The sequence below is a fragment of the Xylocopa sonorina genome, chromosome 5 (assembly GCF_050948175.1).
Source record: "Xylocopa sonorina isolate GNS202 chromosome 5, iyXylSono1_principal, whole genome shotgun sequence".
Classification (NCBI taxonomy): domain Eukaryota; kingdom Metazoa; phylum Arthropoda; class Insecta; order Hymenoptera; family Apidae; genus Xylocopa; species Xylocopa sonorina.
Genome location: NC_135197.1, coordinates 11,370,390 through 11,396,443, shown reverse-complemented (window position 1 = coordinate 11,396,443; position 26,054 = coordinate 11,370,390). Strand labels below are relative to the sequence as shown.

The 26,054-nt window shown below is 50.6% G+C and overlaps 2 protein-coding genes across 2 annotated transcripts in view; one reads left to right on the top strand and one right to left on the bottom strand.

Moving 5' to 3' along the window:
* The first annotated feature begins 4,083 nt into the window (after positions 1 to 4,083).
* LOC143423680 (uncharacterized) lies at positions 4,084 to 7,941 on the top strand. Its single transcript, XM_076895180.1, has 3 exons — positions 4,084 to 4,645; positions 7,230 to 7,446; positions 7,593 to 7,941. The coding sequence occupies exons 1-3, from the start codon at positions 4,159 to 4,161 to the stop codon at positions 7,915 to 7,917; spliced, it is 1,029 nt and encodes a 342-aa protein (XP_076751295.1). The 5' UTR covers positions 4,084 to 4,158; the 3' UTR covers positions 7,918 to 7,941.
* Positions 7,942 to 16,624: 8,683 nt separating this feature from the next.
* The window catches only part of LOC143423394 (facilitated trehalose transporter Tret1), a 138,151-nt gene continuing 128,721 nt past the window's right edge, over positions 16,625 to 26,054 (bottom strand). The window contains exon 7 of the transcript XR_013101826.1: positions 16,625 to 16,634. The gene's annotated coding sequence lies outside the window, so the exon portion shown is untranslated. The remainder of the gene's footprint in view (positions 16,635 to 26,054) is intronic.

Here is a 26,054-nt window from a genome sequence, read left to right as displayed (position 1 = left end):
CTCGTGAAATTTAAACAATCGATACGAACGATCGTGGTCCATTTTTTAATGGGCAATCGTATCGCGACGCGTAAACTTTGCAACATCAGAAATAGTGCCGCTGTCGTTCGCCTTTGAAACGCTCATTAATGCTAGAATCGGCGAGCTACAAACGGCCGAAAATAGTACCGATAAACCAGCCAATCCACAAACTACCGGAACCATTAAAAGAACAGGAATTCCTGCTGTCATCTCGTCGGGGTACACAGCAATCAACTCGACTAACAAGCAATATAACACGGTCTGATCTCTAAGACTCCAGAGTTCAGCTAACCAAATATTAGTAAGCTTCCGGCGAAAATAACATCCACAATCGCGAGCGGATAAACCGATCGAAACCGAAACCAGTTTCCGATCATCCCTTAAACGGTTAACGATGCCTCTTCTCTCTGGTTGCGCGAGAAAATAAGAGATATTCGCAAGAGGAAAGGCGAATCGATATTACGAGCAAGATCTCGACGGAAAAGATTCATTGAGCAATTCCCGCGACTCGTAGGGAAGCGGGACGCGAGGGGGTTGCGAGAAAAGGCAGGGCCGAAAGGTAAACGCAGAAAGGATGAAAGGAGAGGAAGAAGTAAATGAGCGAGAGCAGTGGCGGCAGCGTATACTAAAGCACTAATATTACATCTCTGGACTGACAGACGTGCGGACTTTAAAACCCAAGACTAACAAACAGTTAGCAGTCATCCGGTCTTCTTGTTTTTATATTCTTATGCCCGCCCATAGAGCGCACGCACTGCTCGCTCTGCCTCCTTCTCTCTTTCGGCCGGCTCGATCCTCGTTACATTTCGTGTCGTCGAAAACGAGTTAAACGCCACGTCCACCAGTTTCCTGTCTGATCTTCGAGGAAACAAGCTTCTATATATTCCACCCTTCGCCACCGCGTATTCGCCTCTTTCTCTCTCTCTCTCTCTCTGTCTCCCTCTCCGCTCTTCTGCGAAGCTTCCGATCCAACACTCTCGGACGTCCAATCTAATTTCGCGCATCGGCGATTCACGGATCGAGCCTCGCGGCCACTCGCTTTTCTTGTCCGCCGCTTAATTAACGATTGAAACGTCAGCCGAGCGGTATCGAGGAAAAAATTTCGCCCGGCTATTTATAAAACGAGCTCGTCTCGCGGGAAGAGGAACGACGTCGGAGCGGTTATCGTTACGACCTGTAGATCGAGAGTGGCCGAACGTTTCGAGGATCCCGGATACCTCCCCGATCGACTAGGAGGAGGCTCGAAGAAAGAAATATCCGAGTGGAGCTCGTAAGGAACCGAATCGCGGCGCAAAAGTAGAGGGAGAGGGTGGACAGGAGGGGGTGGCTGGTCTCGTTCAGAGGGTAACTGAAATAAGGTATAATTTTCCGCGCCAATTAAGGTCTTTAAGAATTGCGACCAATTGAGCGGGAGGGTCAGGGCTTAGGCTCTAGGGGAGAGAGATCTACCGACATCCCCCTATAATTTATTATTGATTAGATCGAATCGAGAAAAAGAGAGCCGCGACCAGGAACGAGAGATGATCGCGGTGCCGTCTTCAACGTCCGCCTTCCAAGACGGCACATTTCCCGTCTTTTTTCCAAGGACTCTCTCTCTACCTTCGCGGGGTTGGAATGGCTAATAGGGAAATGGCGGACGCCGTTTTTCCGGTTCGATTACTCACCGCTGGCTAATTGCCGATCCCTACAGATCAATCTACATCGTGGCGAAAACTTGTCGCGAGAGTGTCAATTCTAATTAAACGCGAAATATCGTGGATTTACCGTGGATTTTTGAAAACTGAAAATTGTTAAATCTGTTCGTGTTTGTGCAATTTATTTCGCAGGATTTTTGCGAGAATTTCGAAAAAAGACAGTGGAAAAAGAAGGGAACAGCAGAGCGAATACCAAGAAATATCACGGAAGGAACGCGAAATTATTTCCTCGTCGATATCTGGAACGCGCGAGGCCATCATCGGATCAAGTGAGGCGTGATCCGTGCTCCTGTGGTTCACACTTAATTAAACCGGCATAGGAACTCGGCTGACAGCACGTGGCGGACAATGCTGCAAGTCTTTAGCGGCGATTGTTATGTAAAGCACACCCTATACATGCACCGCTCGGCTCCTCTCGACTCGATACGCGAGACGGGAAGTACGTAGAACCGTACCGTCTCTATCTAAACGTCCTCGCGATCACGGTCGAAGGAACCTTCTCGTGGCGATAGACACGATTCGCGACGAATCGCCTGGACCTCTCATCCGTGAATTACCGATTTCGCGAAGTAGACCGCAGACCACGAGAAACGAGAGACTTCTGCCTAAAAATACTCTCTCCGATCCCAGATCTAAGATTTCTATTAAAAAGGAAAAAGCAATTCAAGCGGCACCCAGTTTCAGATCTACACATCGAAACCTACGCTTCTATTAAATTGCAGGTCGTTACAAATCGTTAACGATATTTCTCCCACGCGAAAGTCACATCGTGACGATTCTAAAATCCAAACCGAACACGGTCGTTCTGGGAACGAACGAGAAGCGAATACTCGCATAAAGTAGCGTTACTTTCGCGGAACGAGCCGCGATACCTGAAAGAGTCTCACTCGATGGCAACCCTTCGCCACCCCCGTCGCCGCGACCGTGAAAAAAAACGCGGCGGAGGATCCCACTCCGGACGCTGATCGCTCGTCACCTCGAGAGCTGAGAGCTTTCTAGGTACCGTGGATTGGCTCCGTCTGGAAGCCGACGTCGCCGGCGGAGCCGTCGATTGGTCGTAGGGCGAGGCTTGCGTCGTGACGGAAGCGTCGTCGGGCGTCCCGCGTCCAACCTGGATCTCGTTCGAAGCTCCACCTACGCGACGACCCGCGAAACTCGAATTTTTCTCGGCCACGAGATCGCTCGGATCGACGAGCCGCTAATTCTCCCTTACATTGCAACGAAAGGGGTGACGAGATGAAAAAGCGAGGGTTCGTCAACTAAATTCGACTACGACGATCGATAGGAACCCCGAAGAGCGTCAAGAGTGGATGATCGTTTCGATTTTTCAATCGCAAACCATGCTCGTAGAAATATCTGAACGATGCGAGGGGGTGAGAAATGGATATGGAGTACAAGAATAGTTAAAGATGATAATTCTGAATCTTGATCGAGCGATCTTTGCCAGAAAAGTCTGCGTAGTCATCGATCGTTCTACTAAACTGAGTTTCAAGCACCATGAAAGGGGTTGTTACAAGATTTAAGAGACTCAAAAGGGGGATGCAACACCCTGTCGAAGAGTGAACATTCCGTAACCGAAGAAACACTCCAAAATTTCGTCCTCGAAATCGAACCGACGACGTTCGAATCGATCGAGAACGTAGTTAAATCCCACCCTCGAAAGATCAAGCTACCCTTCACCCGTAAGAACCGTTTCGAGGCTCGTTTCATTGGAGCCAGTCAGACGTTGAAGGATCGCCGGAGAGGCGGCTGGGACCCGTGTCCTGAGCCAGGAGAGAGTCGACGGAGGAGGCAGAATGGTCCTAAAGTCGCGATCGACGCGAGTGGAGGGATGTTTCGGCTGGTGGGGGTGGCTGGCATAGAAGGGGAAGATGGCGGGCCGCGGGTGGAAGGGAAGAAGGAATCCGGCGGCGAAGTGGCCGCGGACTAATTCGAAAAATAAGTCTCCGCAAGCGACAAGCACACTTGACCGAAGCACGCTCGCCGCGGAAGGGTGCACGCGGCCCTCTCGAGTGCTCGCGAGTGACAATTAATAAGCGCGTTCCCGCTCTCCCTCGCGATTCGTCCTCCGGCGTAGGAGTACGCGCCGGCCAGTCGACTCGTGGCCACCATCGAACGTGGACTAGGGTAACGAAATATTGATGAACGATTTTCTGCGGGAAAAAAGTCGGACACGACTGAGAGAAGCGAAGACCAACGTGGATTAAACGCGACTGGTTGGTATCGGATTGGGTTCCGAGTGTGCACGATGTTCGAGAAGCGTTGTTTTCTATGAAAGTGAAGGGTGTGGGACAATGGACGTTGAGACGATGGAAGTACTAACGTTGTTGGGTTTGTAAAGTGTGCCAGAGACTGAGAGAGAGAGAGAGTCGGTTTTTCTTGTGAAAACCTTCGAACTGAACCGTCTCGATCGAATCGAATTTCTGATCCAAAGAGAGGAGAGATGTCAGATATCGTAGAGGACGACAAACGAAGCGAAGCGTCGCCGAAACCGTCCCAGTTAACCCCGTTCAGCATAGCAGACATACTCAGCAGAAGAACCTCTTACACGGAGCGACGATCTCCAGAGTCGAAGGAAGTGCAAGGTGCACCATCGTTCGCGAAGAAGCCTCACCAATTACGAGCGGAGTACGACTGTCCAGAGAACGATCACAGAGAGAGTCAGCTGGAGGATCACAATCAGATGGCCAGATTCTCGAGGTTACCTTCGCCGGATCTGAGCGTGGCTCGCGAGCTGGACATCCTGACGAGGAACCTGGTCCACGCGAACATCTCCAACTTTGGAACTATTCCGCACTTGGCCCAGGGTACGTTCAAGCACCTCGAGAATCTGGGGAACATGGGCGCTTATCAGACGGTAAAGGACTCGAGGGAATCCTCGCAGAGGCAACAGGACGAGGCGTTGGACATGAGCAAGAATAAATACTTGGGTGAGTAACGATAGACGATCTCGCGTTCGAACGGAATTGTCTGGTTCTAGACCGACTCTGATAGACGGAATGAGTAATATCGCGAACAGAAATACTCATGAATGGCATAATTTACCAGTGGACTATCCGATGTCTCTTTCTCTCTCTGGTAGCGTGTCTTTGAAACGGACATCGAGATCGAAATTTGTCGAATCGAATTCGTTCTCGAGGTCCAACAAAAGGGTAACTGGACGGAGAATTACGAGGGCCGCGATCAGCTGGGTCTATCGATGCCGATAAGCAGAGAGACAGAGCTGAATGAACGAGGAGCGGTAGTGGAGTTGGGCTCCACTTAGGCCGCGAGGCCGCTTCCCTTCTGGGTGATCGTGTGTCTGCCACGAGGATGCTGGCTTAAGAGATCATTTAGGCCCCCGGGTATCCTTGTAACAGGCGAGCTTTTCAAGGGTTTTTTAAGTTAACCCGAGCGCAGATAACGTGATCGAATGTAATTTTAGTAGCATAAGTGGGTGCTCGACCGCGGCAGACGTCACAAGTGGTCCGGCCACTCTGGTTCTTGCACTTGTTCGATATCCCTGGCCACACTGTTGCTCTGTCTTGGATCCTCGACGGTCCGTGGATCACCGCAAAAAACAAATTTAGATCAAGGTTACGCCGCGGATCGATTCCAAAGAAATCACTTTTTTCTCGCACCGTTGATATCGCCTCGAAACTCGTCGTCGAGTAGCACGACGGCAACGGGAACGACCAGGCGTTCGATGCCGAAGGTTTACGTAAATTTCAGGCTCGTTTTGAGTCGCGAGCAATCTTGATAATTACAGCTCGCCGGATAACAAGGGACGCGTAATTAAACGACGACTCCGTTCGTACACGTTTATACCTGGGAGCTGTTTCGTTCGCGACGATTCCCCGGTTTTTCACCACTCTCGAGGGTGAAGAGGAGCAGGCACGAGCTGGCACCGTTTCAAGGCTCACTCACCAAATTACGAATCCCCCCGCCGTCGTCGCTTTCGAATCACTTAGGACAGGATATTCGAGGCAGTTCCTTATTTACCAGAACTCCGTTCGAACGAGAAATCTCGCGATTCGACGGGAACCAATATCCATAATAAACTAGGCACCGGAACCATTTATCATCGTCCCGAACTAAAAGCTGACGGGAACTGAAAAAGAGAAATTAAATAACAGATCCGTGGCACTCCGGCCGGGAAAGGGATAATGTTTCCCTGTTTGGTCAGCGTCGATCGGTCCATCCATATAAATTCATTTGAAAACGATGCTTCGGGGAAGGTGCGGACGAAGGGTCATCTCCCGATATGTAATCGGAGTGAGAGCGAACGGCACTTGCTCCGCTCTCGAACACTCCCGATGTAGGACGCGTAGGAGATGTTTGACGAGCGTCACGAGGAGGGACGCATTAGCCGGACGAGATGGCATGGAGTTGACGTCGAAAGTGATCAAATATAGATCTCTCTAAATGCTTCGAGTCCCCCCATCGGGGCCGGCCACTGCCGATAAACATTGACGCAGGACGGGCGACCATGCCGCCGTACGAAATAATTATGATGTCACACGGCTCCGGTGTTTTTCTCTCCGATCCACGGGTGCTTTTGCTCCCCACCCTTCGTCTCGCGAGCTTTGTTCCTCCGCGAGCTCGACGATAACCCGGACGACGAGGGCCGAGGGTGGTTCTTCGCTGCTTGGAGAACGAACGTTCGGGAGGACGTTGCTCCGCCATTTCTATTTCCACCTTGTTACTTTTCGATTTTACTTGCAGATTTTCGTACCACTATTTTTAGTCGTATCGTATACACCGATCATTTTATGTTACTCGGTTGTTGTCTGCAGAGGGTGGTTGGTTCTTCGCTCTTCGAAGAACGTTTGGGAGAGGACGTTGCTCCGCCATTTCCATTTCTACGTCGTTACTTTCCAACTTTTCAGTCTCGTTCGATCGGAATCGACCTCCTCGAGTTCGATACCGGTCGCGATGGTTCATTTTTACCGTCTCGCGACCTGTCCATTCGACGACGGCGCGTAAAACAGAGGCAGCGAAACAGCAGCCCAGATTTCCAGCTAAAAGCGATTCTCTGCAGACTCGAGGAACAACGCGAGGGCGACGCGAGGGCGACGCGAGGGCGACGGCGAGGTAGTTGAATATTCTTACGGGCGGGCAGACGCGATTGCACTCCACTGCAACCGGTTAAACTTAGAGGAGAATTACCGTGGAACAGCAGCGTAAACATGTCGGAGTAGCGAGTGCACGTGTTAATGTTTGAACGAGACATCAAAAGCGGGCGGAACTCTCTCCGATCGTTCGCCGCTTCTATGGCTGCTGTCCGTGGATGGTTACTCCGCTTGTCCCTCCGACGTACCCCGCCGCCTGTTCCGCTCGAAACGTTTGATTTATGATCGCGGTAGATCATCCATTCCCGATCTACGCGCGGTTTGTTTGCGCGTTTCAATTCCGTCAGGCCTCGCCATCCCCCGTCGACTTCTCTCTCTCCATAATCCTGAGTTTGCCTCTCCAGTAAGCGTAGTAATTAGAGCTACGAATACCGTTTGGTGAACGCTCGCGTGGATTTTCCAGAGGACGGAGAGGAGGACATGTTCGAGGCGCAGAGCCACGGGCAGAATCTTCAGAGCAGGAAGAAACGGAGCAGAGCGGCGTTCTCTCACGCGCAGGTTTACGAGCTGGAGAGAAGATTCGCCGCGCAGAAATACTTGTCGGGCCCGGAACGAGCGGATCTCGCGCGAGGGTTGAAGCTGACGGAGACGCAGGTCAAGATTTGGTTTCAAAACAGACGGTACGCGACGACGAACCGTCCACATTATTTCTCTAATTCGTCTCTTTTTCTCCACATCCTCCCCCTTTCCTCTTCCTCTCTGTACCATAGATTGACTATTGACGTTGGAAACGTCGATTAACCGGGTTACTTCCGATCTGCTGCAGATACAAAACCAAGAGACGACAGCAGCAGGAGCTGGGGGCGCTGGTTAATTCGGGGAACGCGAGGCGCGTGGCGGTACGCGTCCTCGTGCATCCGGACGAGCATCTGAGGGGATTGCCACTTCGTGGTTCCGGGCAACTTCCCGGGCAAATGTCCGCCCCGCAGATTCATCCGGCGAACAAAGCGCTCGGCGGTTTCCCGTACTACTGTCTACCCTATCATCCCCTGCTGTGCCCGCCCCTTCACACCGCTCATATTCAGGTGCAAAACACGATCGCGCCCGACCTCGATCCGAGCCAGCTGGCCAAATTGAACGACGAGAAGTAAAGCGAAAATTTCCGCCGAATTACAGCGGGGGATCGAAAATCAAAGTCTGGTAAATGGTACTATCGGTCGGGGTGAAATGTCGATCGATGGTCCCTCGTCTAGAGGGTAGATTTATCGCGTTCTTGTTTCACCATCAAATTTTTAAGGGAATCTTTTTATTTTCGATCGAGTAAACTAGTCTGTTTCGATTTTACTTTCTTCTAATTCTTAGTTCTATTTGACTCGATGGAGGGGGTGGAACTTGTTGAGAGATAACTTGGGATATGTTTGCGGATTGGTTACTGATTTGTGCACCTGTCATTGCCTTTGTATAGATTTACGTTATTATATTATATAGTTATCGTTAAACTAGTCTATTCTCTGTCGTTCTATGTAATTTAAACCGTCGTCGGGGATGAAGTTACCTTTGGATATTAAAAATATCTTCGATTCGATTGTAAATTAAACTAGACAAAATTTTCGCGACACGTTCACCTTCGAACGGACACCGATTATAAGCCGTAATTGCAATCACACACCAGTACACGTACATAGGACACGTACACAGTTAGTTTGAAGTAACGATTAAAGAGCACGGTATCGATTAATCCGTCGATGTAGCGTCCGAGCAATCCACTGTATGCGTTTATTATGAATATACCGCAATCTAGGAAGAGGATCTCGATCTCGTGTAAATTAGCGTGTAAATAACTGTATAAAATGCGATCTGAACGGAACGATATGTCGATGGGTGGAGTATTTATTTATTCCGAGGCCGCACGTAATGGTAGTTGATCATCGGCACTCGACGTGGCCGCCACGCGTGGAGCATAATCGATATCTGCCGAAAATTGTCTCTCCCTTAAGGAAACACGTTTTGAAACGCGCGCAGACCGTTACGCGGAACGCTCCAACGATTCAACGAGAGCACTTCCACGAAGCACGATGCGCGCTAACAGTCGACCGATACCGATTAATTAATTGTAATTACAGTACTGTAACGCTCGATTGTTCCTGCGTGCGTATACCTATGCGATCGCACGGATCTATCCGAAATATACGTGGTTCGTCGAAAAAAAAAGAGAACAAGTGTTTCTTCTTGCCCGCAATACCCCCTCGTTCAAGAGCCACTCGCTCGAACGTCTACACGTCACGGCTACGCAGGATCGTAAAAACTCGACGTGCTTGACCCGAGACATCTTCCAAAGGAGTAGCTCCTTTTTTCTAGACCGCTGTGCTTGCGACCCTCTCTGTGCGTGTGCGTGGCGTTCCCGAGAGTAACCTTAAAACGTCGTCGTTTTATTCTTTTCTTTTTTTTTTCTCTCTCCTTTTACGCGACAACTCACGGGCTAACTGTTTAATCGTTGGAAAAACAAAGAAACATTGGAGACACGTAGATCTTGGAACTTTCGAAAGCTCCGTTTTCTTTTCTTCATTTCGAACAAGTTCAAGTTTATTATCATCTTCTATCAAAACGTAAATTATCTCTCGCTCTCTCTCCCTCTCCCACATTTTCTAAAGCTTTCTCGTAAGAAGCGATACTCGCGCAAAACCGAGCTACTGGGACGAGTGTCGATTAAGCGAGGCTCGCGAAAAATTGACGTACCATCGGTCCACAGATGGAAGGGACTTTCCCATAAGAGTTTTAATAGCTCCGTCTGGGTGGGCCCGACAGACATCAGATATGTTTATTCAGACGCGGAGACGAGCGGACTTAACCGGCGGAGTCGTAGGGAAAAAAAGGCTAGATCTGACACTCATCTGTTATAAACAAAGGAGTTACATTATCCTCCACGAAAGGGCCTTTGCGCCTCCTTCGCCAGATCTGCATAAAAAGGGATGGGAGTTCAAAAGAACACCGCTGTCCTCGACAGCCCTCGACAGAGTTGTTCTTCGCTTAATTTCACCCACTCTCGCCGGCGTGTTATTATCACGGGGTTGCTCCGTTTAACGAGGAAAACATCGTGAAATCTACTTCTGTCGATTAACTCGAACGAGCACCATCCGTCACGTGCAAAAAGTTCTCGAGAAAAATTACTAAAATCGCGAGAGCACGGTTCAGGTGAATTTTCCGCGTCTCGGGTGAGAATCAAGAGTAATGACCAGCGAAGAGTAGACGGGCGTCCGTCGTAAAACGTCGAGGAAAGAACAGAAAGCGGAATTTCGTTGGCAATTAAATCGTTCGCCGCGAGACCCATCAATGACAAAGTTGACTCGCAGGAACGGGGCCGGGATCGGTTCGGAAGATGGATTTTATAGTCGTTTCTGCAGTCCATTACTGCTACGTTTATATCGTCTTCTAAACATTCGAAAGCCATAATGCTCTCGCGTTAAACGAAGCCTTGTGCTGACACGCGATCGTAACTAGCGGCCCGAAACTAGCCCGGGATTACTTGCGGTTTCCATTAAGAAATTAACGCGGCCCATTGTGTCGAGGCGAATAATCAGCCGCCGGGACGATCCAAATCGGATGACCTATTTTTGCTGTTCCCTTCCCCGTTTACCCAGGAAGCGGATCGACGTGAATATTTCGCAATATTCTTCTTCGAAACAGCCGTCGATCCGACGACGCCTGCATTGTCTTTGACATTTGGATCGGATTGCGGCTAGATTTAGCCCTTAACAACAATTTATTCGAAGACCCGATAGAATCGCTGGGATTTCCGAGAGAAAAGCGCAAGGTACTTCGGCGTCGGTGCGATACGCGTCTAAAGGAAGAAACGTATTATTGGGAATGGCACGGGAGCTCGGAATAATTCGCAACATTCCGGGCAAGAAAAACAAATATTCTTCCTACGAAGCACGTGTATTCTTACGTCGAGTCCTACCGCGAATTCGAAACGATCGTCGAAATACTGAAGTTCTGACGCTCGAAAATAGTGTGAGGAGTGCGAAAAACAAGTTGCCATTTAGCACGTAAACGCCGTCGTACGATTCGTAGATCCGCAGACTCGACGACGGGGGCCGATACCGATTCTTCAGCCGGTTCCGCGAGAGACAAAGTGCTGAACCACTTGTCTCCGGAATTTCCTTGACGAGCGATCGGCGAAAGAGGGCGAGGCGGCGAGGAAAAAAGGTGGAACGAGGAGGGCACTGGGATTCGGAACGGGAGTACGTCGGTCCAACGACACCGCCGGTGGACTTCTCTCCATCGAAACAAGAAAGGGACGATTTGACGCTCAATCAACCGACGAAAGCTAATTTTCATTAGCTGTTAATAGCGCCGAACGGTCTTCCGGCTGTCCGACCGTGCGCCCCGTTCTCTCCTTCACCCCTTTCAACCCCTTTCGAGCCGGCGCACCTCCCCACGGATTCGTCCCGACGTTTTCGCGAACGAAGAGCAGACGAGCCTCTCTCCACGGCGAGGTTAATTCGGAAAGACGCAAACCGTTTTAAAAATACCATCGTGACTGGTTCGTTAGCGCTCCGAGATCGAGAGTAATTAGAGCCGTTTAACGGAAATTGTTTGAATAGAGTTTAGACCCGTAACAATGTTGTTTTTTCTCTTGTTCTCGCGGGCTCGAAGGAGCACGGCGGTTTCCTCGGATTGTTCGTTCGTCTCTATTTTTCCTCGCCATAAAGGGGCCAAAGTGGCCGAGAACAAGTGGGCGGTTCGTTACGGAATGTTGTTTAAATAGGTGATATCTCATAGTGGAACTATTACCAAGAGTTCCAAGAGTTAATTGAGTTTAATTCGTCAACGAAGATGGGAAATAACGAACGGCAGTTTCCTTGGTCACGTAGTTCGGGTAGCGACCGTTTTCAAAGAGTTCCTCGTGGAAAATCGCAACACGAGGAGAATTTATTTGGCCAGATGGTAGCCATTATCAATTTCACACGGGCCATTTCAGGGCGGGAGCAAAAAAAAAAAAAAAATTGCCGCTTTTTTCACCGGGGACGAGCAAGCCGCCTCTTACAATAGCCACGAACTGGAAATTTAAAAGTATAATCGACCCTGGCTGCAATCTCGCCCCGCGAATCCTTTCCCGGTCGAATATCCTATGCGAGGAACAGTTCGAAATGCAAAACACCGACGAGAATCGATTCGTCGATCGTCGGAAAAAGATGCCGGCGATACCGAAAAATGATTCGAAGAACAGACGAAGAATCGCTGGAAGAAGATGCGATCGCGTAGCCAGCGTTCTCGCCTAAAAGGAATCGCAGTCCCCTTTAACGTCTTCGATAGTCCGTGTGACACTCCTGTTCCTGGGTTTCCTTGGCAACCATCCCGATTGAAACGCGTGTCAGAACCCGGGAGGACGGTGTGTAAGGGAGATGAAAAAAGGAAAAGCGAGAGACCGCGGGCTGGAGAGACGAGAGAAGTGGCGGCAGAAAATCTCAAACTTCGAACCGGCAATTCCCGCCCGCCTTATGAGCATGCCGCGTGCCTGAATAAAAATCAGCCTGACCTCTGTTCGCTTTAATCGGCTAGCTGGAATACTGCTCGTACGTGTCTGACTTTCTTCGCTAACTCTGTGTGCAACGACATATTTTGATAAGTTTTCGTATTTGCGAATGTGGCAAGGGTGGCGAACCGTTGGTAAAACTGTCGTGGAATAGAATCGAAAGGATTAATAGGTTTAAGGGTCAGAATTACGGGTAACGAAAGAGAGCAGATCTAAGGAAAGAGATAGAGAATCGGTCAAAGAGCCCACGGATCATCGGGCGTGCAACGATGCTTGCCCCGGTCGACGGGCGAAGGAGTTCGCTGTAGCGACTACGGAGGAAACCGTTCCCTCCGGCTTTTCCGGCATTTCAAAGAAGCAATTTGCCGATTTTTCGTGGCGAAGCGACGTCGAGGAAAATTGGCGCACGACCGGCCAATCAACAGCGTTTCATGCAGCTACGCGGCGGCTACGAGTTCAGAAAATTCTTTCGCCCGACTTTTCCCTCTGCCACCCCGACGCCACCCCTGCCGCCTGACGCAGCAACCTCGAAAGCGACCACTTCGTTCGTAATTTCGTTCGAATTAAGTGACGATTTTCGGGGCAAAGAAGATTATTGGATACGTTTCCTTGGAAATTGCGCGCATCGAGGAGCGATTGAAACGATCGAACGCGGGGTAATTTTCGCTTCGCTGCTGATCGCAGATTCTTCGTCGATGGCCACGCTTGACATTAAAATTAAATCGAGACCGTCGTACGTGTCGAGAGAACGGGGTCAGAGGTATCAATCGGCCACTCCCGTTGGCAGAGGCACCTCGATCGCGGGCTACTTGGTAAAAAATCGTTCGCCAATAGGTCTGGGTTAGGTGGCCGCCTATAAATAGGTCTCAAATTACTCTCGCGAGGGCCCGCGTTAGACGGGTGCCGGTGTTTTAGCAGCCATTTTGGAAAAATAAACGACAGACCCGCGTAGGAAACAGATGACTCGGTCTGCGGATGCCAGCCTCGTCGCCGGAGTGACAGCCGCCGCTCACTCGATTGTTTTTCAGTTTACGTTAACGTTTCGTTTTCCTTTCGATACGGTCGTTGAACGAGGAGCGACCGCGGTGCGTGGCTTCGCCCTTTTATTGCCGCTACCCGCGGTTATATCGGGCTCGGCTCGAGCCCGCTTTCAGCCGAATTATTTGATTTTATGAGAAATCCCGCTCGCACGCATCCGCGCGACTCGCGCAGAAGCTCGCCTGAGAGCAAAACGATTCTCGCTCCTGCCTTTCCTACCCCTTTCGCCTTCAACGCTGCGACAAATCGAGATCGAATCAACTGGAGGAAGCAACGACCCGTTCTGACTACTAGGAAAATGGTGGACACTACGATTTAGCATTCTGCTGGATTTTTTAATGTCAATAGATTTCGTCCCTACATCTTCGTTAATCCTATCCTCCCCCTATTAGTCGCCTCTTACGACAAGCAGGGGATACTGTGGGTGTATTCTGATCCCCACCGCACAGGGATGAATGGTGGACTATTCGACTTGTGTCCAGAATTGTCTCCAGGCTCTATCGAAGTTGATATGATCAACGGTTAGGAGAAGAATCACTTTTATTAGATATGCAATTATAATTGCACAATTTAGAACGGTGTTTTTTAGTAGAGAAGTCTTGAATCGACTGTAGGTAACACCACGCTATGGATTCCTGTTCGTCTATCAGTAAAGTAAGTAGGTTTCTGTAAATTTTTGTCAAGCAAACACAGACGAGATATAAAATAAAGATATCGCTCAATCTACCCTCGTTACTCGAACTTTGGGTGCTCTAAAGTAAATGTTTCCTGTCCTTTTGCGTTTTGATTTCACACAATCTAGCGTTGCATTCTTATTCTGTGCTGAATCGATAACGTTGGAAGTGACACGAAAGTAGTGACGTTACCAACCGAGCCTGGAAGCAGATTGTAACGCTAACTATGCTAAGAACTGTAAATTCCGTGTCCCCATTGCACGCGCATTGGAACTTTGGATAGCCGACAGTCGCCTCGAGAACGTTTTCTCGAGGACCTCGACAGATGGAGAAATCATCCCTACGGCTATTTCACCCTTTCGACCCTACTACTAGAACGAATCGTAATGGCCCATAAATCCCAGCTTTTTTTCGTAGGTCCCGCGTCGTTCTTTTTATTTTCGACGAAGCGAGTGTGAATAATCGAATAATTATCTCTCCAACTCGCAATTAGGCCACCACGGAAGAAATCTTTTTCCCGGAGCTATCGTCCCGAAACCGATCCACTGGAATCCGTACACGCTTACCCTCTTCCTTTTTACCCTTTCATCTAAAAATTACAACATCTCTCGACCCCGTGGAAAAGAGTTTCGAAAATCGCATCCTTACTAATTATCCACGTAAAAATGGACGAAGGAAAAAGGGAGGAGGAAAAGGGCTCCAAAATGAAATCCAAGGACGCGTAATTAGTCAATTTAGCCGGGGGATTAACCGAAATCTCTGGGATCTCGTCACCATGGTCGGCAGGAGGCAGAAGAAGCCGAAGAGAAAGAGAACAAGAAGGGGAAGAAGAAGCTGTCCGGTTCTGAGGGCAATTACTCGGTTTCGTTAAGCGGTCACGAGATCTGGTATCTGCGAGAAATCTGCGTGGCCGACGATATAGGTAGAGGTAGAAGACGTGGCTCATCGATGATGCTCGAGGAGAGCTCGCACCTTCGGCTGGGCCGGTCGTGCAACCCGCTAATTTTCCTAATAGATTAACCATCGGTGGTGATTGTCATTTGGCTGGCACGCTAAGTGAGGCCGAGCAGCATGCACCCATTGTTTCACAAACAAAAGACGGCCGCTTTGCGAGTCACGGCGGCGTTCTTTGAACGCCCCACGGCCAATCGGGTGCCGCCTTTAGCAGGCGCCAAAGGTACAAAAGAAACCCAGCCAGGGATGATTGAGATTTTCTATGCGATTCTCGAACGGTGATATTCTAGACACCGCGAGGGCTCTCTCTCTCTCTCTCTCTCTCCCTCTCTGTGGCTTGTTCGGGCGATACGATCGACACCGAGGAAAATACCGGGACCGATCGGGAATAATTGCCTCCTAATGGTGGAGTGGCATTAACGAACGATGGAGAACCAGGGGAAGGAGACCACCTGGAAGATCCACGATTTTGTTGGCCAAGTATCGAAGAACATGACGCAAGGGATGAACTTCCCCCTTTTCTGAGACGTTACTCGGTTGCAACGGGGACAAGAAACGCGCCACCAACGCGAGCAACGAAAGAAATACAAACTTGCCGGATTTCAACCGTGAACGACGTTTCTTTGCCACCCGGAGGATTAATTAAATACGAAGGAAACCGAGCGACGCGACGGTTCTATTCGCGCGGCGCAAAAAGAGCGAAATGTTGCGCGTTTGCAAGGTAGCCACCGGGAAAAAGAGAGGTTCCAGTTACGAGGCGGAATTTTCGAGGCTTCCTCTGGCTGGGATTCAGTTCGTCGATAGCCCCGGAACGATGGCTGTAACGCTGAACGGCCTTGAAGAAAAATTTCGAGATCGAACCGGGCACAGTTCGAGGCGTAACTCGAGTATTCGAGGAAAAAATCCACGAACGGGATTCAGCCGCGTCATCGGCGGTTCCTTTGGTTCGTCGATTTTTCAAACTCACTCACCAGCGACCTTAAAGTAAAGGTCCTGAGATAGCTAATTGATTAATCATCATACCCTCTTTCTCTCTTCAACTTCTTTTCCTCGTTTTCCCCCGTTCGCGTTCGGTCATCCTGTCCTTGGGCCGAGATCGAGGACGATCGCGCAAAAAAAGTAGCATCGTCCACGCCCTCGAAGGCGTCGATCCCCTTGAATTCGGTCGCCGGCATCGAATTGTAACGGCGATCGAGCAACTCGTAGGCTAAGGGTGGACCGCAGGGATACCTCCGTAGGAGACGATCGAGATGTACGATTGAATTTTCATCATCGAAACCTATTATCGCGAAGGCAGTGGGGCGCGAACGCTGGCTGCCGGCAAACGAGGGTTGATTTGCATTTTAAGTCGTCGCGGAATGCCTCGCGAACGACTCTCTTAGCCGGTCTGCAATTAACTCGATAAGATTTACAGCTTCATGAGCCGGTGGTGTTCGATCGCGAGAAAGCCAGAGGAAGGGGATGATACCAAGACGAATCGCGTCCGAATCGCCGCGTCCAGGCCACTTGTTCTCGCGAAATTGGACCACCGATCCAGAAGTTCTCCCGCGTCGAACGCGTCCTACCGCTTGATTTATTCTGGCAATTAAACGAATATACATTGTCGTTGATCACGGGTGGAGAAGTTAACGACGCCCCGGGGAACGGAGATGTTTTCCTTTGGTAGCTTCAGGAAAGGAACCCGTCCGCTGGGCCGTTTTAAGCAGCTTCGAATTTACACGCGCATAAATATCGGTCTAGCTAGTCCGAATAGGGTGGTGGAACGATTTCGGTTTCTCGATAAATTTCCAACTCGGCTACCGTACCGTGCTTCCGATCGAAATTCAAAATGGTGGTCTCGGTCTCTGGTGCGTCGTTTCGGTAGGCGCGGGGGCAACGGGCAGCGATCTTCCCGTCGAAACTAAGATTCGCAATTTTTTCCCTTCGATTTACGAGTTAGTAATTAAGCCGACGAAAAACTGCGTAGGTCTCGAGGAGGAGCGATCGTTGACTCGCGATCGAAACGCCGTGGCGTCCCTCTCGGTAACGGGCGAAGTAACAGCTTCGACAGCTAATTAAATCAAAGCGATGCCGCCACGGCCCGGTAATAAAAGTAAGAACACGTCTAGGGATATGCATTATAGGTGGACGCCAGCAATCAAATAAAAAGCTTTCAGAACGGAGATAAACACAATAGCCAGCGCGGTGTTCCTCGACCCGGCGTTCCGCCGACCTGTCGTAAAAACGGAGATTCTTTTAATTAACGTTAAAAGGGAATCTCGAAATCGTGGGGTCACGCTGCAAGGGAAGCAAAAATCCGACGAGAACGCGTTCGGATCCATCGGAATCACGTCGTCCATGACGTCGTTCGTTTCCCTAACGCGAGGGGGTAAAGACGGTAAGAGGCATAAGAAAGAAGCCCGTACGATCTTTCGAAAGTCTGTTCGACGATCATTCCATTTAATACTTGATGACGCGCTACCTTTTGACCACGCGAACAACTCAATTTCGCGAAATATGCAGAAACGCGCGCTGCCAGACAGATGGCAGATGGTGTTTTCATGTTTAATAGAGATTCTCGGTCCTCTCCATCAAAGATTACATCCTTCGTGATGTTCTTCATAACTACTGGTCGTTCCAGGTTCAGTCTAAATAGCTCCGGCTATGCTTCTGCCTCTGATTCATGTTTCTAGAATCCTCTGAACCTCTTCCTGGAGTCATTTCTCCTTTAACTTCGAACGAGCTCGTTTTAGTTTCGTTTCTTCGAGTCGGATCTTATTCGATCGTCGGTTAACCGCACCGAGGAAAAAAGAGGTTTAAATGCTCCGCCGGTGGAACAAAAGGCTGACGAACGAGGTGCAACAATCTGTCACGAAGTGTGTCACAGCCGACAAGGGTGCGATATTCGGCTGGCAAAAACCGAAAGAATCTGCTAACGACTTTGGAGAACGAGCCCTGATGGCGAAACGTTCGCGAGCCTTTAACTTCTGATAACCGCAAAAAGCAATCAATTTCGCGACGCGTAAAATGCCTCGGGAACGTAGATCAATCCGTGACGTATAAAGATCGCATCAAACTCCACTTCTTTTCCCCCCGCGAATAAATTAATTCTTGACTGGAAATCTAACGGGAAAGGGTGCAGGTAGAGGGTGTATTTCCCCTACACGCGCGTCTCGAAAATGCGTCGAGGAAGTATTATTCCCGGGCAAAAAAAGACTCGTCCCCGTTTAATAGGAAAACTTTTTTGGCGATGTCGCCATTCTGCTCGGACACTCCCAAGCCATCGGTGTTCGCAGGGCCGTACCTGGCCAGCGACGATGGCGCCTGAACGTGGCGTTTCGCGGAAGAGGTCCATTACAGAGCCTTGCGGAGCTACCAGAATTCCTGTCTCGACGATTTCCGCAGAACGTCGTACGGAGGGAACCGACGTTCCCAGCTACGCGGATCGTTCCGCTCGTCTAAACGGCGAATAAAACGTGGTACGCAACATTTCTTCGTTAAAACAGAAAAAAATACGTATATACACCGCGTATATAAGTTCATCTTGAATGAAACGAGAAAATGGAAACTCCACGAGCGAAGGAAGGAATTACAGAGGATGGGATTTTAAAAGCGTAAAGAAGTGGGCTCTAAAAGGATGAATGACTCGAAGCAACGGTGGTTCCGTGAAATTCGAAGGCTCCATTCAGAAATCGTCGAGGTCATGCAAAGCAGCACACACCGTTCTAGACGAAAGTGTCGAGAAAGAGGGGACGGGTCGATAGACGTTAATTAACCGAGCTACCGAAAGGAAGCTGATTATACAAATACCGTTGTTTCGAAAGAAGAGGGTGCTGCGCTACCGTGTAGGCTGTCGAACGGCGATTCCGCGACGCTGCGTGGCGCGCGTCGCCGCCGCCGACAGACGGCGTCACGTCTTTGAACTTCCTGTTCGCTAAATGGTACCCGGTGAGCGTACGACGTGTGAATATTACAACTGCCGGAGTAAAGGTATTAAAACGAAAATGAACGATAACGATGGTAAAACCGAAGATACATACTCGTTTCTATTGTCGATAAGATATTTAATTGGTGAAAAAAAGAGGGGATCGGAGTTCGCAACGGGTAAGCAGGAGTGACGAAAGAGCAAGAAGTCAAAGGTCAACGTGGACGCGGAAAAGGGCGAGACGGGAGGGCAAAGGGGTAAAAAAGGAAGAAGAGGAGGAGGAGGAGGAGGCGAGGAAGAGAGACAGGGGAGAAAAAGAGGACGCCACTCGCGGACTTACGAGACCTCGACTGACTGCGGCCCCGGACTAATGATCGAAGAAAGGAGCCGCCTAAACGACCCGTGTCCTCGGGTGTTAGGCCCTTTGCCCGGGATTCACAGGAGAGTCCTGGGGGTTCCCTCGTTACCGACTGCCAAAGTCAGCCGCGTTTCTCAGCGATGGGATTAGCTCCGATACCGAAGCGTTCAAAGTAGAGAGAGGAAGAGAGAGAGGGTGAACTTGATATTTCTGATGAATCAAACAGATTCAGGTGAAACTCCAGGTTTTATACAAGTTCGTTAGAGTAAGCCATCCAGGTAGGTTGGCTACAAATTCCCCTCTCGAAGCAATTAGTCGAGGGAAAATAATAGACGCATAATTTTTCATCAAATCAACCCCCTGCTCCTCCTCGGCCTTTAACCGCAAGCTGATCGAGTGAAAGAGAAAGAGAAATGTGATTAAACGGGAATTATCTGGACAAAGATCATCCCTACCGCGTGCTCTCGGTTTGAAACAGCACAAATTATCAATCGTTAGACCCGAATCGAAGGGACACGCGGAGAACGCGGGCGAGCACAAAAGTGGCCGCTTTCGAGCTGGTACAGGTGTATTTACACGCATGCGTCTGACGATTAACCAAACGAGACAAGGGTCTTCCGTATCGAACACTATCTACCCAATATCGGAACATCGCCGAGCGATTTCGTCCGTCCTGTTCGTCTCTCACCTTCGGCCGTCTTCCTCCCTCTCGGTATTTCACCCCGGCTCGCCATCTTCGTCTCGAGTCCAACGAGACAGCCGTGTATCGTCTCTATCTCGCCAACCCTTCGACCACGTACGCCCATCCTCGTTCCACCAATGGATCGAGCGCATGCGTATTATCTCCAACCCGTTCCTTTCTCCCTACCCACAGGATCATCCCCCACTATTAAACCAAACGATACTTTCCATCCTCCGCGCACTCGTGTCTCGCGCATGGCGCGTGTAATTTTCACGTAGCCCCCTCTTCGTCTTGGGTCCCCGTCTCGCTCGCAACCCCGCGGTTTCCCGATGGATAGGTCCTCGTCCAACAGCCAGCGGCAGCCTACCGAGCGAGTCGACGCGATCACCCTCGCTCTCTCGCGCCCGTGTCGGCGCGGATGAAGGAGAGCGGCACCCTTTGAAGTCCAGTTGGGAGCCAATTACACGAGTCACACAGGGCCGCACGCACCGCGTCTCTACCGCACCGAAAATATTATTGCGCCCGCGCCTCGTAGATCGATTAAAACCGAAAATTATGATTGTGGCCGCGCGGAACGAAAGGTGGAAAAAGAGGGGGCGACGGAGAGGGTGGCGGAGCGCCGCGCGCCCGCTGACCGGGCCGCTATCAACCGCTTAAATTAATTAACGATCGTCGAGCCGGGTTACGGAAGCAGATGGATGTCGGAATCGATTCGTCGATCATTGTTTCGGCCGCGTCGTCGGATTTTTCATCTCTTCTCTCGCGGCAGCCGCTCTCGTTCACGGAACGTTTCACCGGTTTGTCCTTGGTGAGCCATCGGTGGTCCATGGCCGACTTCCCATCCCGTCCCGGTGAGAAGTGGCCGTCCGTCTCATTTGTTAATTGCTTCTCACGATACTTTCGCCCCAACGAGAGCTTTTCTTAAGCGCCGATTAATTCTCCGTCGGTTCAGGAACGAGGAGAAACCTTCGTTCGATCGTCAGCCGGGTTACGTAGCTGGTTTTTCACGTGTTTTATCCTAGATCGACGGGTAAACGAATTAACAGCGCGGAACAATATTTTCTTCTGATCGGCCGCGGTATTGGGAAGCGATACAGCTTCCGTCTGGCGTCGATCAATCTTTCTCTCGCGGCAAGAAATTTCGAGCCGAAGAACATTGTCTTTTCGCAGCCTGACAACAATGCGATCGTTATACTCGTCGAAACATTTATCGTGACATAACGATGATGTATCAATTGAACTCGGGACGAACGTTTTCCTCGCTCTCGGCGTAACGACACAATCGCGTCCGATTAATTAAGAATCGCCGCGTACCACCATCGGTGGTTATCCGCTTTGCATTGCAAATTTAATCGACGTCGTGTCGCTGCGTAATTCCAGCAATTAATCGATCCAATTAACTATCGCGGTCTGATCGCGGCCAGATCGGGATTCGTGCGATAGAGAGCGTTACACGATCGATCAAGACGATCGATAACGTGTTCTTTAGCTTTCCTTCGATGCTCATTGCGCCGCGGAATGGATACACGCACGCGAACGAATCTCTCTGTTTCTCGGCTCTCGTGGATTTAGAAAAATGAAATTTATAGGATCGGTTCGCAATTTTTTCTCTGTCCCTTTCTGGTTCTCGTTAAGTGCATTTCCAAGCGCCGCTCGTTCAATTCCGATGCACGATACCGTTCGCCGTGTAGTCTGAATTTCGTTACACTACCACGTGTACAACACGCAGAGACGAGGACACGGTGAGCACGAATTAATTATACGATATTCGCAAACGGAAATAAAATCAGAGAACAAGAAGGGTGCACACGCTCCCGCGTCCGGCTGTGTTCTCTCCTCTGATTCATTTGCCCGCGTCATGCAACTTTGTGATTCGTCCTCGAGCGCATTCCTACGCTCCCGGTTGCTGTTCCCGTGAAAAGAACAGCCGGCGTTTACGCACTTCAATCCGTTGCCTTCGCGAATAATCGTCCCGTGTTCCTTCGGGACCCTGAGATTGGAAATCCTCGTTTTTTTAAAATTCTTCCACTGTTCCTCTGTCATTTGGCCGGCCAACTTCTTCATTACATTCGATGACACACTTCTCTCCGTTCGCCTTGCTCTTTTAAAGCTTCTTTCAAGAATTTTCATAACTATAATGAGACTCGTTGTGCCTTCGAAGATCCTCCAAGGTTTTTTCCACGATCTTCTTGAAAACTGTGTGTTCTACTCATCGCTACATCCTTTCGGGTTCGTCTGGCAACGACTAACGACAGCGGCAAACAAACGAGCCAGCTTCCGTACAAAGAGACGCCGCCGTTTACGATTTGCCGGTCGCGAAACGATCGACGCGGCGCATTCCCAGATCCGATGGCATGCGCACGCTCTAATTTTGAATTATATACGTTCGTGGAAGAAATGTTTCTCCCGAGCGGAGGTTTCGCGCGAGCGTACGTAGGCGAGCGGAGCAGTCGCGTCGCTGGGATGATCGCGATGACCGACCAAATATCCCTCGCTCTCGTAATTCAATTTACCCTTTGCTGCTCGATAATAGCGGCATTTTGCAATCGGCAAACCTGTGACCGGTTGCTGGTTTCTCGAGTGACTTATGGCACAAGATCGATAATTTAGAAAGTAACGTGTCCGCTAATGACTGTGCCAGTAATTACGTTACGCGGATAGTTTTTGGTCGATCGGTTTCAATTTGTTGCTCTATACTGGTTGAAGTTAGCGAACGAAACCTCCTAAGCTTGTTAAGTTCATATCCCACAGGTATACTCGTTAAATTATTATCGAACGCACACATAGGCACGCGTAAACGAGTTTAAGGTGGACAATGCAGTCTGGGTGTTCGAATATCGCCGAGAAGAGTCGTTGGTAGCACCAAAGGTTCTCGCAGACGGTAATGACAGACGAAATGACGGGGAATTTCCAATACACGTTCTCCCTGAAATGAGTCCTTCTTTGCGAGCAATAATATTTCCGTTTCGTGCGAAGGATCCTCACTTAACCGTACGATAAACGACGCTGCAACGGGTACGCGTTTCGCTTTCGATACACGAAGCGTCGATTCTTAAAATAACCTTCGTTCGAGCCGCACCCAAGGCCTCGGTATCGGCGAGCCAATCGTGCGAAGAGCGACGATAAAAAAATTGCATTTAAATCCATCGAGAATACGCGAGCAACTTTGTTCCGGGGCGTCGTTCATTAAACAAAAAAAAAAAAAAAAACAAGGCTGAGCCGCAACCCTCGAAACCACCCAAAACGCTCGCGTGGGACTCGAGTGCGAAATAAATCGAGGAATTGCAGTGGGTGGCACGGGAGGTGACCATCCCGATCTCGCCCATTGCTCGCCACGGTGGATCGAGATATACGATGTAAACTCTATCCTCCCCCTGGTTCCGCTACCTCTCACCCTCTCGTTCCGCGTCTGTCATGGTCCCGTGGGTCAGAGGCCTGGGCTCTTCTTCCTCTCGCGGGCCTCGTCGTCCCAGGAAGGACCACCCACCCAACCTATACTTAGCGAGGTGTCGGCAAATTGAGCTATAGATGCCGAGGGTAATGCAACAGAGGGTTGTCCGGCCGTTCGAGGGTGGGGTTGGCTCGCTGCGTGGACCAGCGGCGTCGATACCATCCGGTGCGAGGTTATTAGGGACCTTGACGGGCCTGGCCGGGCCGCGCACGCTGCCACCACTAATTTCTTACGGCACCTGGTCCGTTCTTTTACCACAAAAGCCCGAGTTGCTCTTTTCACGGGACTTCGGACCACCGATCGGTGGTCCCTTCGACACTGGTACCTGTTCTTATTGCGGCCCGCTCGATGAGAACGCGATCCATCTCTTATATATCCGACGTCCACCTCGTGGACGATCTCGCGTAGTTTCGTTTCAAATTTAGCCTCGTCGATGTTTGTATGATAATAGCGAGGGTGTGGAGAAATCTGGGAACAACCGGTGTGTGCCCCGGCTATATAATATAGTAACTCAGCGAAGAGGCTGGACTTAGAGAGACCAACACCTCGAGAAAGAGAATGAACGCGGGATGCCGCGGCGGAGGGTGACGAGGGAGGGAAAGGCCGAGGAAAGAGGAGTGAAACAGGCGATAGGAGGAACGAAGAGGAGGAACGGGTATAAGGCTGCGAGGTGGAAGGAGCAGGCGAGCCGTGAGGAAGGAAGAAGGGTAGAAAAGCGGTCCTTTTGATGGAGCCTTTGTCGGGTCTCGCGGCGCTCGGCGATTTGCAACTAAAATCGCCCCGTTCGCTTCGCAATCCTCACCCGTGATTTGCTGCGAATTTATTAATGCGACCATTGGTGTGTATCGTGTGTCGCTGTTCCGCCGTCTCTCTCTCCGTCCGTGTGTGTACACCGCGTGGACATCGTCGGATAATCTTTGGTCTCGCGAGTGACGGTCCGCGGGAGCTTTTATACGTTTCCCGGCAACTGTTGCCGGTACCTGTCGAATTCCGGCGTTCCGAGCGGGATAATCGCGTCCAGGAACGATTCCCCGGAGTGTCATTTGTCGTCGTTAGGCTGTCACGCGGGGCCGGGCCGCGAATAAACTCGGCGTGGCATCGATGGCAAATTGCTCGGTCCCGGCGTCGACTGACCCTGTAATCAGCGAGCGCGTACGCCTCTCCACCAGCGGCTCGCCGCGTTTCCGTCGACGACGTAACGCCGCGCAGCAAAGGTGAAACCCCGGGTGGGTGACTGTCCGCGCGTTTCGCGCTCTCGATACATTGTTGCCAGCGTCGACGAGACGCGGCGTCTCGTCGATGGAGATCCGCGGAGAGAAGAGCGCGCGCGCGCGGACGATCGTCGAACCACATAGTCGGGCGAACACGAGCGTGGAAATATGAATAATATAGAGGGGGGACAGGGGGTGAGGCGAAAGGGCGGGAGACACGGCGTTAAGGAAGAAACGAAGAGGACGAAGGGAAAGGTGGAGGTTGGTAGGCAGAGGCCGAAGGAGAAGGAAGAGAGCGGCAAAGGAGCGCGGGTAGAGACCACCCCGTGGCTTGTCGGCTCGTTTGATCTTCTCCCACCCTGAGCAACCTCCTGGCGCCCCCTTACGTCCCCGATCTCTTCACCTTGCTCTACACCTCTCTTCTTGGCTGCTCGTGCTCTCCAGGTTGGCCTGTTCCACGCCGCTACGATTTCGACGCTCGTCTCTCTCTCTCTCTTCCTTTCCCTCCGCCAGTCTTCTTCTTTCCACCTTGGTTCTTCTTCGACGCGGTGATTTCTCCACCTTTCTCTCTCTCTCCCTCTCTCTCGCGCTCTCTGGGACCGTTCTCCGGTCTCGTGGTCTCTCACCTGCGGAGAAGAGGCGTCCGACACGTCAGAATCACACCTTCCACGACTACCCGCTCACTAATAATCCGAACCCCCGTGTGCCGTGATGCTGCTCTCTGTTCCCGGGATCCGTGGAATCCTCTCTCTAGCCGTGGACGGCTTTTGTCTCCTCGCGACCTTCCCATCCGATCGCGTCGGCCGGATTCTTCTCGATCTCCAAGAGAGTTAGTTACCTATCTCCTTTCTCTCGCGCGGTCGACAATTAAGTCGCGCGACGTAATTATTTCTCGCGTTTCATCGGGCACCTGTTCCCCTTTAACGACTTCCTCGAGGCGTTTATCGCGCGGAAGGAGAACACAAAAAATGAAGCGGTGCGTACGTACGCGCGTATGTACGCGGCGTAGGACAGGGTTCGAAACACCAGCCATTAGGTACCATTTTTCAGCGCTAATTGGGCTGGACGTTCAAATACCGGCAGGCGTGCTTCGAGATATCGCGTAAGAGGAACGGCGATCTACCTCTTTGAGGGAAATCCGTGGCACGAATATCGGATATCGTTCCTACGGAGCTCTATAGCTGGGCGTTAGTCGAACGGCGCTACTTAATTATCCCGCGGCCTCTAATCTCGCTGCGCCGACAACACACGCCACGCTATGCACCTAGTAGAGCGCAGCCACGAACGAAATCTACTGCGCTCGGGAACCTAAATCTCCGGTTAACAGGGACCTCGAGGAACGGGGTACCTTCTTTCCTGCTACTTTCCAACTGTCGTGGATTATGACATTTTCTACGATCGACCTTTCGATCGAGCAACACGCGGAACCGATTACGTTCCCTGTTAAATATTCCAACGGTTGATATTTCCAGCGCGATTA